The sequence below is a fragment of the Chrysochloris asiatica genome, unplaced genomic scaffold (genome assembly GCF_000296735.1).
Source record: "Chrysochloris asiatica unplaced genomic scaffold, ChrAsi1.0 scaffold00026, whole genome shotgun sequence".
NCBI lineage: Eukaryota > Metazoa > Chordata > Mammalia > Afrosoricida > Chrysochloridae > Chrysochloris > Chrysochloris asiatica.
Window position 1 is genome coordinate 16,186,333 of NW_006408544.1, and position 17,226 is coordinate 16,203,558.

A 17,226-nucleotide genomic window follows, 5' to 3' on the forward strand; every position below is an offset into this window, starting at 1 on the left:
TTTGACATTGATGGTTCCTGATCCTTAATCCCCTGGCCTAACTGCATGACAGTTGAAAATGTAAATATGGCAAGTTGGTAGTCTTTTTCTGTTCTCCAGATATTTTGTGTTTTTACACCCAAGGTATGTGCTTTTGAGTCAGAGATAATTAAGAACTCTAAGGTTTCTTTTGAGCAAAGTTAAATTCTAAGAATCCTGTGTTCTTGAAGCTTAAAATTTTTTAATGTACAAAAAAGTAGGATATGCAAATGCTGGACTTGGGAAATAAGTGGGCACTCTAAATTAGAACATTTATTTACACCATGTCCAGAGTGTAGTGTTCATGCCAAGGGTGAGGACAAGTGGGGATATGGTGATAGGAGAAGGGTTGTTACTTTCACCTGGAGGGGGCATTTTCATAGAAGAGGGAAAAATGCATGTACCAACCCCCCACCCCTCTCCCGCTTCTCTCTCTCTCTCTCTTTTTTCTTTCCCTAATAGGGGAGAAGGGAGGAAAACTTCAGAACAATGGGGTAAGTTAGGGAATAGACGGACTGAATAGTTAGACTATGAAATGAAGATTAAGGGACAGTAGGAACAAATTAAACAATAGAGCAAATAGTGCAAAGATGTACTCCAGGTTTCTGTGTATATTCTTTTAGCTAAATTTCTGTTGCTCTGAAGGTGATTGGCAGCATTTATAGAGCTATTAGGAAAGAAGACAGTTATTCTGAAGAACAGGGTAAATCTTAATTTGAGCAGCAACACGTGAAATTTATGAGAAGGGAGGTAGTGCTAGACTATGATGAGGGAGATTCTTGGGAGAATTTAGATAAATAGACCTGTCATTTATATGCAAGTATTATCTTTTCATTGTGCAAATTGAAATGTCTCATGTAAAAGGTATATTGTAGACTATTAAGTGTTGATAGGATACTGCTAGATTTATTGCAAATTTTTTTCTCTTTCTAGGGTTTGGATTCAGGATTTGTTCCTAGTGTCCAGGACTTTGATAAGAAACTTACAGAAGCTGATGCTTATCTACAAATCTTGATAGAACAATTAAAGGTATAGTAGATTAGCTTGTATACTGGATTGATACAAAGTAGTAAAGAATGTTGCTGAGCTTGATTCTGAATAAAAATGGTTGCTTGATATTATAATGTTGTTGTTAAGTGCCGTCGAGTCGGTTTCGACCCATAGCGACCCTGAATAGGGTTTCCGAGGCTGTAAATCTTTACAGGAGCAGATTGCCTCATCTTTCTCCCGCGGAGCGGCTGGTAGTTTCGAACTGCTGACCTTCCGGTTCGCAGCCCGATTCGTAACCACTACGCTACCAGAGCTCCTTTGATATTATAATAAACAAAGAAAAGCAAACTTTAGTTATTAAACCCATATCTTCCAAGCATGAATTCTATGTATTTTCAAAATATAAGGTATTATAATAATAATAATAATAATGATATTATAATAATACCTTATATTTTGAAAATACATAGAATTCATGCTTGGAAGATATGGGTTTAATAACTAAAGTTTGCTTTTCTTTGTTTAGTAAATGTGTACACGTAGTAAAGTTGGCTCAATATTACAGTTGTTTTTTTTTTTTTAATTCTTTAGCTTTTTGATGACAAGCTTCAAAACTGCAAAGATGATGAACAGAGAAAGGTAACTTCTTATAACCATGACTTTGACTGTTTAATTTTTAAATCCAAGAGTTTTTTGCAGAAATGGCAGCAGGCTATCTGTTTGGCTGAACTGTTATGATAGTATTGCCATATGGATGTCCTTAAGGAAAGTTTTCTGTTACGGTTTCCAAAGGATAATGTATAAAATTCTAATATACTCTTTGTAATTTTAAGTACCAAATTTCAGGATCCAGTTCTTTCCTTTTCAGATAGCATATGGTAAAGGTAGAAAGTTATTTTATTACCTGTTTACTAATATTCAGATTCTATTAAACTAAGTGTCAAGAGTTTTCGTGTTAAACAGAGAAATAACAGCTGAAGAAACAAAAATGAACACTGCTGTAATTATAGCCCCCTCTTCCCTTACTCCAGTTGGATTTTTAATAGCTGGCATGTAGTTGAAATAATGTTAAAAGCAACATATTTCTTTCTCTTTGACAAATGTAATACCATTTGTTTTTTTTCTTTTCTCTTGAAAGTTTACATTTGTCTTTTATGCTTGGTAATAGCGATACCTCATATTCAACTAATCTTCAAGTCTTAGTTTTAGAATTTATCCCCTTGTCATCTCAAATTAACTTAGCTGAGATGCTAAGATACAAGCATTTAAAAATCACATAGTGAAGTCTATAGAAAAGATAAACTTTGTCTTAGATAAAGAATCAGAATTTTTTTTTTATTCTTACCGAATTATTTTTAATCTATTGTTTGTATAATTTGTTCTTTTTTCATTCTTAAACACATGAATTTTGTTAAAGAAGATTTAATCCATAAAATGTCTGGGATTTTTATGTAAGTGTTTGATTTAAAATAAACTAAAATTAACTCAATGTATCTCTCTTTCCAATTTACTTATAATTACATACAGTATTGAATGTATTTTGGTAAAATTCTTTAAATGACTAACCAGTTTAAAAAAAATAAAAATGAAGATACTTTTTCATGCTTCTGTTTATTTCTGCTTAAACGCATTATTTCTTACAGAAAATTGAAACTCTCAAAGAGACAACAAATGTAAGTTTTGTGTTTAATAGACTCTGGCTTTTCATTAGGCAGTACTTTAGAATGTTGTTTCTATTTTAAGCTGCTGCTGTTAGCAAGAGTAACTAAAGGCTTAATTTTATTGTAGTTTTACTAGGGTATTTAAGAATTATGTTATTTTCCAATTTGATAAAAATATTTTCAAACAAGCAAAATAGTATGTCAGGTCTGTAAACATTTTCTTTACAGGTCTTAAGTAAACTTATCATATGTTTATATCAGGGTTGCTGCTATTGATCTAAGAATTTGGAATCAGTCAGACTCATGACCCTTTCTGTTTGAGGTTTTGGAAAACATTTTGATGTTACATAGTGTAAATTAACAATTTTCTGGCATTCCATAGCAATTCATGGAATTACTAGTGAATGACAGTTGTCATTTGTCATTGAATATTTCTTGTGTAAAATAAACTTAAACCTGTACATTTGAACTGACTTTTATATTTTATGCTTTAACATCATGTGACCATTTTATTGGGGACAGAACTCTAAAATCAGTGTTTTGTTTTTGTAGAGCATGGTAGAATCAATTAAACACTGCATTGTATTGCTGCAGATTGCTAAAGTAAGTACATTTTACTTTTGACTTCATGTAATGGATTTTAAAGTTTTGATGGTGTATTATCTTTAAAAGCCAAAAAAACTTGGTTCTGAAATATATTACCTTTCCCTAAAAATCTATACTGTGGGGTTCCTGGTACTATTGGAACAAGTTTTACATTTGGCTGTTAACCTTACATACGCATGCCTGTTTTTGAGAACCTGATTTATGGTGGTTGATAGAAAAGAGGTGAACATACATATGTTCAACGTTTCATTCTGTTTTTTCTTTTAACAATACCACTTGAAAAAGATATATATTATAAAACCTCTTACAAGAAAACCTTTCTCATAGAAAATAAGGGTATTAAGTTTTGGTAGAGTTCTTTCTGTTACCCAGAATGAAATAGTATATTCCTAGAGGACTTAAAAACGTTCTTGGAAAAATGAAATGAAAAGATAATGAAATTTTTTTCACAAACTCTTTGAAGCTCTGTCATAGAAATGTTTTAAAATTTTTTCTTTGTAAACTGTTTTTTCCTGGTACTGAACTACATTAATGCACTATTACTTTTATAGCTATTCTTATTTAAGAAATAAAATACATTTCAAACTACTGTCGGTTAAGAAATTTATGAGTATTGTCAGCTTTTCTGAGGTATTTTGGTTATTCAAAGTAAATACATAATTTATTGCCTGAAGTGTTAAGAAACAAGGGTGTTATTGTTTAAGATTAAGAATTGAATTTTATTTTTCATTATCTCTTTCTGATTGTTCTCCTGTATTTCTAGTTAGTGGCTGGAAGGGTGGGTGGATAGCTCAGCATCCAAGTTTGGAAATTCTGTTTGTATGTACTTAATTACTGGCTCACTCTACTTAATTGCATGTATTTGTCTGCCCAATAATAAGATACATTTACCTAGTATCACTAATGATATAATAGCATAAGGCAATCCATTTGTGCCTAGATAATGAGAATATTCAGCTTATAAACATTTTCTTTGGAGGCCAGATTCAATATTATACTTAAAGTGTCAGAACTTCAGGGCTTCGGCTGACTTTCTGTGTATTCTTGACTACTATGCCTGATGTCTCATGTAATTATCTTATTTTTTTCAGCCACTTCTGTGGATCAGCATATTTTCTAAAGCTTAAATGGAGACGATAGGGTTTGAGGCATGAAAAGGTTTTGGGCTTTGGTTATGAAAATGCGTAAGTGAAGTGGTACCTATAGTTACCCCAAAACTTTTAGGTGGCCATGGCCACTGTGAGTAGATATTTTAGGGCATTCATACTGCCTTCTGAAGACAATTGAAAAAGTAGAAATGTTTATACACCATTTATGCCAGTTTGGCATAAATCTTTGAAAATCATTCAGAACTTTAGATAGTTATAAATCAAGGCAACCAAGCCCTTTTGAATATAAAACCAGAAACCAAACCTGCCGCTGTCCACTCCAACTCATAGTGACCCAAAAGGACAGAGTAGAACTGTTCTGTAGGATTTCCTTGTAAATCTTTATGGAAGCAGACTGCCTCAATTTTCTCTCAAGGAGCGACTGGTAGATTTAACCTCTGGCTTTCGTTAGCAGCCCACTTAACCCAGCATGCCACCAATGGTCCTTGAATATAAAAGAGTAATTAATGTAGAGAATGCTTATCTTTTAGCTATCGAGAACATTTTTGGTGTTTTGCTTTTAGAGTGAGCTTTAATTGAAATTACCAAGGTTACTTTTTAGAACTTTCTGTAATTTAATCTACTGCTACCTATTTATTTTAGGTGAGTTTAACTATAGGATAAGTACTGGTCTGCTACAACAACAGCAACAATAGATGTTTCAAAGTTTTTCAGAATAGCTAACTTGGACCTTGAGTTAAATGGATTTTGGCATTTTTAGTTTTTCCAGGGAGAAGTTTTATTGCTAAGTTTATGTGCAAGTGCAGCCCTCAAATTATATATGTACCCCAAACTCAAGGAGTCTTGGAAGCACAGTGGTTAAAGCACTCTCTTGCTAACCAGAAGGTCAGTGGTTAAAACCCACCAGCTGCTCCATGGGAGAAAGATGTTGCAGTCTGCTTCTGTAAAGATTTACAGCCTTGGAAACCCTATGGAGCAATGAATTTGGTTTATATGAACTGTGTGTATTTTTAAACCTAAGTGTAAATCAGATCATGTCACTGGCTTGCTCAAATCCCCTGAATGGTTCCCTACTTGGAATGAAATATAAACTATCATTAACTTACATTATCTGAGCCAGTTTTGCTCTTTCACCTAACCCTCTCAATAGTGATTGGTTAGCACAGTTCTAGTAACATTGGCTGGGTTTTTTTCATGCAGGCCATGCTTTTTTTGTTTTAGGATTTGTACTTATTTTTCCGTCTACTTGGAAGGAATTTTCTACTTGCTCATTTTACATAAATTTCTGTCCACATGTCGTGTCTTTGGAAGCCTTTCCTGACCATTCTATCTAAAATAATCTGCTTCCCTCCCTTTCCTTTTCTTCATGGCCTTGTATCACTAACCTAATTTACATATGTATTTATCTACGTTGTTGTTGCTAGTGCCCTGAGTCAGTTTCCACTCATAGGGACCCTGTGTAGGAGTTCTGAGGAGCAGCTGCTGAGTTTGAACTGCCGACCTATGGTTAGCAGTCCAGTGCTTATCCTTCAGCACCACACCAGGACTCCACTAGAGTGTAATCTCCGTGAAGATTTTTTTTTTTTTTTTTAAGGTTTTTATTGTGGATTGAGTGAAAGTTTACAGGGCACATCATCAGTTTCACATTCAACAATTCATATAACTTGTTTCATTACATTGATTATAGTCCCCTCCATATACCATCAGTTAAAAGTATTTCTCTCTATCCACTTTAGCTTTTTTTAAAAAAAAAACCCACACAAAAAAAAAACCCCACTCAGGCATATATAATAAATTACATCTCCAAAGGGCACATAGTATTTGGTGACTGGCTTCTTTCACTTAGCATACTGCTCCTGGCCACTAGCTCTTAGTCCTTCTCTTCTTAGTTGATGTCCATGAAGATTTTTATTTCTGTATCTTCAGTGCTTAATAGGTACCTGATAAATAACTGTCTATTGTTATATGCTGAGTCTTGATGTGACTCTGTAGATAAACACTGGACTGCTAACTGCATGGACAGTGGTTCAAACTGTGAACCAGCCACTCCTCAGAAATTATACAATGTTGCTGTGAGTTGGAACCAACTCAACATCATTTAACAACAACAATTGTTGTTTTTATTTTTCTGATACATAATTTTTAATGGCTGCAAGACTCAGTACTTTCATTATATGTATGATTTTAAAAAATTCAGCCACCTTTGTTTTTAATCACTTAGAATATGCTGTGATGAACATCTTTATAAACTAATCTTTAGGAAATTATAGGTAATCTGTAGGGATTTTAATTAATAATGAGAAACAGTTTAACATAATGGGCTCTGGGTTTGAACCCCAGCACTACCACTTGAGCAAGTTTATTTATCCTAGATATAACATAAAATTTGCTATTTAATTCTTCTTACACGTAAAATTCATTGACATTAATTACGTTCACAATGTTGTTTTCAAGCTCTCTGGTTTTGAAACTTTTTCATCATCCCACATAAAAACTCAGTACCCCTTTCTCAGTAACTCCCCAGTTCCCCCTTCTCCAGCCCTGGGAACCTCGAAAAAACTTTTATCTCAATGCATTGCCTGTTGTAGACATTTCATGTAAGTGCTAGCCCCATTCTGGTGTAATTGGTATGGGGCATGACCTAGGCATGGGACTTTTAAAAGTACCAAGTGATTGCTTGTGCAGCAAAGTTTGGGCACCACTTGGGTTGTGGGATTTTCAGGTCGACTGAACTGTTGTCTCAGAAGACCTCACTCTTCCTCTATTGGAGCCCACTTATAGGGAAGTGGGAGGTGGACAGTACAGAGGGATCTGGGAACTTCATCGTGATACATTTTTATGACCACATACCACAGCTTCTAGTGTAATTTTGTATGTGCTTGACTGATCTACCATTGAAGTATATTTGCATTTTACAAATAACTACTAAATTTAAAGAGACAAGGTATGCTTTGATTATGATTTTTGGTACCAAGTGAAAAATTTTTATGGTAAAAAAATACATATACATTTGGGCTGGTTCAGTCTTTTCAAAGTGAGGGCAAGTTTACATAACATTTAAGGGGAAGTACAAGTTGTCTGTAAGCCAGGGACTTAACTGTAGTCCACGTGACTAGTAGCTACTGCATTGGGCAATGCAGTTCTTCATTATCCTTGTAGACTATGAGTTGTTTGGCCATCCGAAACCTAAAAACGCAGATCCACTGCCATTGAGTTAATTTCAACTCATCATGACCCACCCTGTATAGGATTTCTGAGACTAAATCTTTATAGGAGCAGACAGCCTCATCTTCCACCCACAGAGCAACTGGTGTGTTTGAACTGCCAATTGTGTTGAATCCTTGCAGTTAGCAATCCAGTGCCTAATCCACAGTACCACCAGGGCATACTTAGAAAAATAGATTTTATTTTTGAGTTGCCCTCAGATCCCAAGTGCTCTTCTTAGAACAGATTTTCTGCACAGACTTTGTTTTCCATCAGTATTCATTAGTTCCTCATCAAACTTTAAAAACTAGCTTTATTAATACAGTCTGCATACCATTCATGCGTTTAAAATGTACACTTTATTGAATTTTAATGTTTTTTATGGAGTTACACAACCGCTATCGCAATCTAATGTTAGAACATTTTCATCACCCCATAAAGAAACCATGTACTCACAGAGCTCTCGTTTATGTCCTCCATCTATTCTTCTCGCCACCAATTATCTGTCTCTAAATTTTCCTATTCAGATGTTTGGAATCACACAATACGTAGTATTTGGTGACTGGCTTCTTTCACTTAGCATACTGTATTCAAGATTTATTCATGTTTTACCATATAGCAGAACATCATTTATTTTTTTTCTGAATAATATTTAATTATATGGATATACACGTATGCTTATACACTCATCAGTTGATAAACTTTTAGTTTGTTTATACTTGTTGGCTTTCATAAGTACTGCTAATATGAACATTGGCGTACAGTCTTTTTGTATATGTTTTCATTTCTCTTGAGTGTGTATACCTTGATGTGTAATTACTGAGTCTCAGTGTGTGGTGCTATAAGATTACAGGTTAGCACTGGACTGTTAACCGTAAGACCAGCAGTTCAAACCCACCAGCTGCTCCTAGGAAACCCTGTATAAGGTTTCAACAACAAATTACATTTGCATTAGAAATAGTCCCTCATCACCACATGCTATATATAATTTGAAATTGTCTGGGTAAGCAAATAAGAGACATTTCATTAGACTATTTTGCCTCCCAAAATGCAAATATGGGTTCAAACATAGGAAAGAATGTGGATATATGGCAGGACCAGGTAGTGTTTCATTCATTTTATTGTATATAGGGTCTTTATGAATTAGAAATATCAACACTGAACAACAACTCTGCTTCATTATAAAGGTGAGGATATGTTTTGTGTATTAAGTGCCATCAAGGGGATTACCACTCATAGTGGTGGGTTTGACCCACCTACTTAGCAGTTAGCAGTCCAGTACTTACCTTATGGCTCCATACTAGGACTTCACTTAGAACCGTTTTAAATTCAAAACTGTTGCTGACTTTGAACCTATTGTTGCAGCCAGTCTTTTTTGCTAATGCTCTACCATAAGGTCTTCAGTGACTAAATATTCAGAAGTAGTCCGTGTCTGCTTCTTCCTAGCCTGTCTTTGTCTGGAAGCTCAGCTGAAACCTAGCCACCGTGGGTGACCCTACTGGTGGCATAGCTTTCAGAGTCACTGCAACACATAAGCCTCTACAATACAACAAACTGACAGACAAGAAATAAAAATCCTGACCCCTGGACCAATAAACAACATCCATATAAATGGAGAAAAGATTGACATTGTCAAAGACTTCTTTTTGCTGAGATCAACCATCAACACTCATGGAAGCAGCAGTCAAGAAATCAAATGACATATTGCATTAGGCAAATCTGCTGCACAAGACCTCCTTAAAGTGTTGAAGAGCAAAGATGTCAGTTTAAGGACTAAGGTGCGCCTGACCCAAGCTATTGTATTTTCAGTAACCTCATGTGTATGAGAAAGTTGGACAGTGAATAAGGAAGACCATAGAAGAATTGATGCATTTGAGTTATGGTGTGGAGGAGAAAATTAAAAGTACCATGGACTGCTGAAAGAACAAACAGATCTGTGTTGGAAAACGTATAGCCAGAGTGCTCCTTGGAAACCAGGATGGCCAGACTTTTATCTCTCATACTTCAGACATATTATCAGGAAGGACCAGTCGTTGGAGAAAGATAATCATGTTTAGTAAAGTGGAGGGTTGGAGAAAAATGAGGACAACCCCCAACAAGACGGACTGGCATAGTGGCAGCAGCAATAGACTCGGGCATAGCAACAATTGTGAGGTTGGCACAGGACCAGGCAGTGTTGTTCTGTTGTACATAGGGTGCTACAAGTCCATACCAACTTGATGGCACATAACAGTAACTGCTTCACCAAGGCATGGTGTTCTTCTGTAGGGACTGGTCCCTTTTGATAATGTCGAAAGTACATGAGATCAAATCTTGCTACTCTTGCTTCTAAGAAACATTCTGGCTATATTTCTTCCAAGACAGTTTTGTTTAGCAGTCCATGGTATATTCAATATTCTTTGCTAACACCTTCGTGTAGGCATAGTTTAAAACAATATTAAAGTCAGTAAATCTGGTAAAAAGTCTTTGCAGTTTTTGTTCGCTATCATATTTCTGGATCTCAAACATGTTGGTACATCAAAGCAGAGAATAGCCATTGTATTATGAATTGGACTTAACAGTGTAAAAAAAAAAAGTTTTATTAAAATAGGAAGTAGCATTAGATACTTTCTTTGGTTCCTTAACAAATACACATTGAATTCAGTTGACTCTCTGGTCTTAGAGTACTTGAGGTTTTACTTAAGCTGACCCTGGTAAAGAGGCAACTTGTAGTTTATATTTATAGAAAGATGGTGAGTGTATGTAATAGAGCAAAGTTCTAAAAGTTCATGATGGGAATAAAGAAGGTATTTCATAGCCTATGAGTTTCTCTGAATTTGACCACAACTGTAAAAAAGATAATAAACCCTAATTTTACATACCCTATAGATAGCCTGTACTACTCATTGGGAACATTTTGAGGGGTAAAAAGAAATTGTCTGATGTTAATAATTGATTTTAAATTTACCAAAATTGGAAATGATCGTTTTCTTCGATAATGTAATGTACTTTGTTGTTGTTGTTAAGTGCCGTTGAGTCGGGTCCGACCCATAGCGACCCTGTACAGGGTTTCCGAGGGTGTAAATCTTTACGGGAGTAGAAAGCCTCATCTTTCTCCCACGGAGCAGCTGGTAGTTTCGAACCGCTGACCTTAAGGTTCGCAGCCCGATTCGTAACCACTACGCTACCAGAGCTCCTTATCAGTAATTTATTTCTGCATGAGCAAGTCACACCAAAAATGAATGGTTTAAAATAGCAACCGCTATTAACCTGCTCACTCATGTGTGCTGTGATTGGGCCACATTTTGTTGTTGAGTATTTACATGCACCAATTCAGTCATCTTTAGGAGTCCTGGTGTGGCGCTTCAGGATAATGCACTGGAAAACAAGATTGGTTTGAACTGCAATGTCAGTGCTTCAAACCTATCAGCTGCTCCTCAGAAACCCTATACAGGGTTGCTATGAGTCAGAACAGACTTAACAGCACTTAACAACAACATGCAGGTATTACTTACTGACAGTATAAGAAAGATGAGGTTGTCTGCTCCCATAAAGCTTTGCTTACTTGGAAACATTATGGAGTAGAGCGATTCTACTCTATCCTGTAAGGTCTTCGGTGAGGCAGAATTGACTGGATGACAGTAAGTTGGGTTGTTTTTTTTTTTAATTCAATGACTGTTATTACAATCTTCGAGTTGTGCGACCATTTCCACCCTCCTTTTTGAGTTGCTTCTCCCTTATTACCATAAACTCACTGTCCCCTATGGTTCCTATCTAATCTTTCAAGTTGCTATTGTCACTTTTATCCCATAATGATAGCTCTTAAAAGAGGATAATGTTCTTTCTTACTAGTTAAGCTTAACTATTGTTCTGTTTTAAGATTTAAGGTTTAAAGTTCATCTCAGGACAGTAGTTTCAGGGGTTCATCCAGCCTCTTTGACTCTAGACATGAGCATTTGAAATTCTATTCTGCATTTTCATCCTTTAGGATTCTTTTATGGAATCTTTTATCATAATGTTCTGTAATAGTAGAAGATTCCACTTTGAAGATGGCTCACTCTCATGATTGGAAAGTTGGGCTGGAGTCCTAAGTTTCCTGTCTATATGGTGCTCTTACAGGCTTCTTGTGTTTTCTCACAATATGGTGCTTGGGTTCCAAGAACAAGTAATCTGTGAAAACAAGGTGAAAGTTTGTGATATTATGTGACCTAGTCTCAGAAGTCACATGGAGTCACTTAAGCCATACTGGTAGAGAGTCTCAAAGACCCATTCAAGTTCAAGGGGAGGGGGCATGAACTATACACCTTCTGATTGGGACCATTTTCACAAAGATTTAATCTACTAAATCTATATAATTCTTTATAAGAATTTTTTTGCAAACTTTAATTAACTTCAGAAATTATTAGAAGGGAAGCTAAAAGTAAAATAAGAAACTTTTTAAATTTCTGCTACATAATTCTCAGTCATTTACTTTCAGTTGATTCAGTATTCAAAATTACTGAAATTTGTATATCCTAAATGTATAGTTGGCTCCTGGTGTGACACTGTAGGAGATCAGCCCTGGACTGCGAAACTACAAGGTTTGGAAGTTCAAACCCACCAGCTGCTCTTTGGAAACCCTGTACAGGGTCACTATGAGTCAGAATCAACTCGAAAGCTCTTAACAGCAACAAGTATATAGTTTACTCAATTATACAAATGAAGAGGATAATCCCAACATAATTATATAGATTTTAAAATGTGGTTACTCTCTAGGATAGCCACTGTGTTGGGAGTTCTCAAGACCACCTGGAGGTTTGGTGATTCTATAGGAGGACTCACAGGACACAGCACACAAGGGGGCTTCAAAACATTTGTGGAAAAATTCCGTAATCTTCTCATTTTTTTCCCACGAATTCTTTGAAGCCTCTTCTTATACTCATAATGGTGGTAGGATACCAAAGCAAAATTAACAAAGGAAAAAGCGCATGAGATGACGTCTAGAGGACAGCGAGTAACTAATTTCTAAGAGTCCTCTCCCAATAGAGTTTCAGGATGTGCTTAAATCTTAAAACAGCATTGAACTGTGTTTTGTGTGAAATGTCGGCTCTGAGGGAAGCTCCTTAACGATTTAGCATTTAAGGTTTTTGTTGGAGGCTTGTCAAGTAGGCACCCTCTGCCTTAGCACTTACCAAGATCCCAAACTTTCAGAAGAAAAGTGGGTGTTCAGCATAATGTTTGCCATAATGTTAGCACACTTTGAACACAATGAGCTACTCCATTCTTCTTCTTTTTAAGTGCTGCACAATTGGTTCCAACTGATAGTGACCCTGTATAGGGTTTCCAAGGAGGAGATAGTGGGCTTTGACCACTGACCTTGCAAGTGCTTATCCTGCAGTGCCATACCAGTGCTTCACTATCAGTTCTGATAATTTATTTCCCAGATGTCATCCAAGAGCCAACCTTGCAAGTAGGTCTTTCTCAGACCTCCTAGGTCAACTCTTTCCTCCTCAGCTTTAAGAAAATGATGTCTGAATTGCTTTTGATTAGCCTTTGAATATGTACATTTCTGAGTAAGCATAGCAGTTAAAGACAGAAAAGGTTGTGGATAAATAAAACATAACTTGGGTGTTATGTTTAAAACCAAGACCAAAGACTGGTTTCTATTAAAACTTGAAAACTTCAGATAGCCTGGAGCTAATAACTTCAGAATTTTATTTAAAGTTAAATATATTCATGCAATATTAAAAGATGAATTATTTCTACTGCTTATAATTATGTTCGCTTCTTTAGAGAAGTGTCCTTTAAAATACAAGGTTGAGAGAATCAATGATATTTGTACACATGGTTTCTCTTTTGCTTTGGCTTGGGTTTTTCTTTTGTTTTTTAATTTTTAGTTTAAAGTGTAAAAAACTATTGCATGCAGCAGATATTTACGATATCATGTTTTGTGTTCTATCTGACACCTTTATTTTAGTCCTACATAGTATACCTAACAACAACAACATTTGTATTGGTGAGTCCTCGAGCAGAAGACAGGCCTGTATGAATAGTCGGGAAAAGGAGTAAAGAATCTCTGGAGAGACAAAATGAGTCTTGGGTTCCTTTAGATTGAATTTCAGGAATGTGTGTGTATTTGTCTGTATTTATTTGGTTGGTGGTGGTTATGTTTTCTGACTCAGTAGCGACCCTGTACAGGGTTTCCGAGGCTGTAAATCTTTACGGGAGCAGAAAGCCTCATTGTTCTCCCGCGGAGCGGCTGGTAGTTTTGAGCTGCTGACTTTGAGGTTTTCCGCCCAATTTGTAACTGCTACGTTACCAGTAGGGATAATAATAATAGTACCTTCCTCATCGAGTTGGTGGTGGAATAAATGAATTAGTATATGTAAAATACCTGGAAGGTAGTATTTAGCCATTATATCCACATTCCATCCATAAAGTTGATTATGTTTACTGGAACAAAAATCAGAACACTTGTATGAGTAGAATGCTGGGCCCAGCAGTCAGAATACATGAAATTGTGCATATTCTGAGTTCTTAAGGGTATGTGATTGTCATACCTTAAAAGTACAGTAAGAGTTAACGTAATTTACTATAATAATTCAATACAGAAGTATTGAGCCTTTAATCCTAAATTAAGGAGCCCTGATGATGTGTATGTAGTGGGTTTAAGCATTGAACTGCTAACCGCAATGTCGGTGGTTCTAATCCAGCAGTCATTCTACAGGAGAAAGATGAGGCTGTCTTCTTCTGTAAAGATTTAGTTTCGAAAAGCCTAAGGAGCAGTAAGTAGCTCTCCTCTCCTCTGGTGTCGCTATGAGGAGAAATCGACTCATTGACAGTGGCTTTCCAGTGACAGCCTTAATTAGTGTATCTGCTTTTAATCATTGGCACCAGTCAGTACAGTTCAGTAGTATATTCCCACAATGAACATAATTAAATACATAATGTAGAATCATAATTTCTATGATGTTGGTGTTCATTGTTACATAGCTAGTGATAGAATTAAATTTGTTAGGAATGTTCAAATAGAATTAAAATCTTAGTGGAAATAGAAAAATAATGTTCTGAAATTGCTGTGTAATCGTAAAATAAACTTTCTTTATAGGGAAGAAAGTACACTAGGAGTTACTTAAATAAAAGAATGAAGTTAATATTTCTAACATTTTTCCTTAAGGACCAGAGTAATGCGGAGAAGCACGCAGATGGAATTATAGTAAGTTTAATGTAGTCTTATTGTTTCCTTTTACTTCTGCAGAGCATTATAACCAGCCATGTCAAGAGAGGCTGAATTTCTACTTACTTTTCAACACAAATTCCTATTTTCACCTTACTCACTGCTTTTTGTTTTTGACTCTTGCCATTTTCCTTGAGCTCCTAAAGTTGACCATCTTTCAGCAATCACTTGGAGGGGAAATGCCAATCTTAAAATTTTTCTAAGTGTTTGATCAAATTGAATCATATTGCATGTGTTAACTTGAATCACGGTATAAAAACTTAAAGGCATATAACTCACAATGCTATATTTCTTGCCAAACTTCTTTTTCCTCAGATGAAAGCTGAAGGGGGCTATGCAGTATTGAAATGTATCTTAATCTGTTTTAAATGTTTTTAGACTTATTATTTCCTTGTCTTATTTTTAGACTTTGTATATTGTGTTAGCTGTCATTATTGCTGTGGTATATACACTTTTGTTGAGATGAATTGCAACATGAATTCTTTAACTTACAGCTGTTTCCTTATTTCCTCTTCCTTTCCCTGTGGCATTTTTCAATTACCTTATAAAATGAAAAGTTTATTGTTGCCATTCCCAGTTGGAAATTAAAGTTAAAATTGGAAGTTTTGTAGTAGCAACTACCCTAGTTTTATGGAAACTGAGGGCCCTTGTGTTCACACTGGATTTCCAAAGCGGAAGGCAACCTCTTTTTTTACCTTGAGATTTTACTGTGACCCCTGGAATTCATCGTCTTAAATCTTCAAGACCATCTCATGATTACTTGAAAAGATTGGCATGTTATTTTTTCATTTAGATCAATATGAGCAAAAGTTAAATATCTATCTGGTTTGCATTATTCTTGAGAAAGCTGAGATAAGAGGAATGTTTTAGCATTTGAATTAAGCACATTGGAATTTGCATTTCTCTGTTGAAAGTGAGTTCAAAGCATGAGCCATTGTGGTATACTGCAGTTATATAAATATGATATCAATGCCTGAGGCACATTGAAGATTGTAAGCCTTGTGGGAAAAGTCTTTATATGTTGTCTGGCATGTCTAGATTCCTAAGACGAGTCATGTTGGCAATTATTTTATCCCTTAGAGCAAAAATTAGTTATATTGTGTTTAAAAATATGTAACATTTAAGGAAGCAAGTTTGAAAAAAAAAAACACAAAACCCTATACATAGAAAAATGTCTGAAAGTAAACCAATAAACCAAAAGTCTACAATGTTTATATTGTGCAGTAAATTTGAAGTAATATTTTCTTCTTTATGCTTTTCTCTATATTTCATAATTTTCACAATTGGCATTTTATTGTGCAAAAAATCCATTTTAGTAAAATGTGCCACGGTATTATGGAAAAAAAGTTTGAAAACATCTTATAAGTTTGTATATACGAACACAAATATATTTGACTTATTTGTTCAGGGCAATAGTATTTTCCTGAAGCACACTTATTTTAAAGAAAGAAAAGGAACTGTTCATAATAAAGCCATGGATCCAGACTGTTTGGGTATAACAGTTCTGCCACTCACTAACTGTGTGACCTTGGGCAAATTACTTAACCTTTCTGAGTCTTAGTTTCCTCATCTAGAAAAGAAAGGTGATTAGTTTTCCCTCAGAAGTTTGTTGTAACAGAGCATGTAGAACTTAATAAATGGAATCCTGGTGTGGTGCTGTAGAATAAGTACTGTACTGTTAACCATTAGGTCAGCAGTTCAAACCCACCAGCCCAACTGTTCCTCGGAAACTGAATACAGGGTCACTGAGTTGGAATCAGTTCAGCAGCACTTAAGCAACAACATGCATATATTATGGAGAGTGCAAATGGCTCTGTACAATAAGCACTGGATTGCCAACCACAAGGTTGGTGGTTCAAGCCCACCAGCCACCCTATTGGAGAAAGATGAGACTTTTTGCTCCTGCAAAGATTTAAAGCTTTGGAAACTCTAAAAAGCTTCACTATGAGTCAGAACCAATTTGATGGCACTTAATAACATGTATATATATATATACACATGTATGTTGTTGCTGTTAAGTACTATCGAGTCAGTTCTGACTCATACCAACCCTATATAGCATTTCCAAGGAGTAGCTGGTGAGTTGGAACCACTGACCTTGAGGTTGAATGCTTATACTTTGGCCCCATACCAGGACTCCTATATGTATATATATGCTAATAAATGCTAATAAAAATCCATGTAATATATAATAATGTTATAGATAAAAGCTATGGGTTTTATTAGCATTATCACAGCAGATTAGGATTGAGACTTATTTGCATTTCTCAGATTCTCACCATATTCACTTTGAAAGCAATATGAATATAATTTGACATTTTACCTTGAAGTTGAGTGACCAGGGATGATGTAAGTGTAGAGTAGTTCATGTTTCTTTTTTTTTAAAAAAAAGGAAATTGAGTACTTTTTTTTTTTTTTTTTTTTTTTTTAATTTAAGGTTTTT

At 35.4% G+C, this 17,226-nt stretch overlaps 1 protein-coding gene across 5 annotated transcripts in view; it reads left to right on the top strand.

Annotated features, from left to right (window-relative positions):
• Positions 1-17,226, top strand: part of OSBPL9 (oxysterol binding protein-like 9) — a 263,804-nt gene that overhangs the window by 205,166 nt on the left and 41,412 nt on the right. For 3 of the 5 annotated variants that reach the window (XM_006839757.1, XM_006839761.1, XM_006839760.1), the window contains 4 exons: positions 952-1,047; positions 1,600-1,647; positions 2,652-2,681; positions 3,222-3,272. In XM_006839757.1, coding sequence (XP_006839820.1) covers positions 952-1,047; positions 1,600-1,647; positions 2,652-2,681; positions 3,222-3,272 — 225 coding nt within the window. Of the gene's footprint in view, positions 1-951; positions 1,048-1,599; positions 1,648-2,651; positions 2,682-3,221; positions 3,273-14,723; positions 14,763-17,226 lie in introns of all 5 variants that reach the window. The other 2 variants (XM_006839758.1, XM_006839759.1) reach the window with 1 other exon arrangement.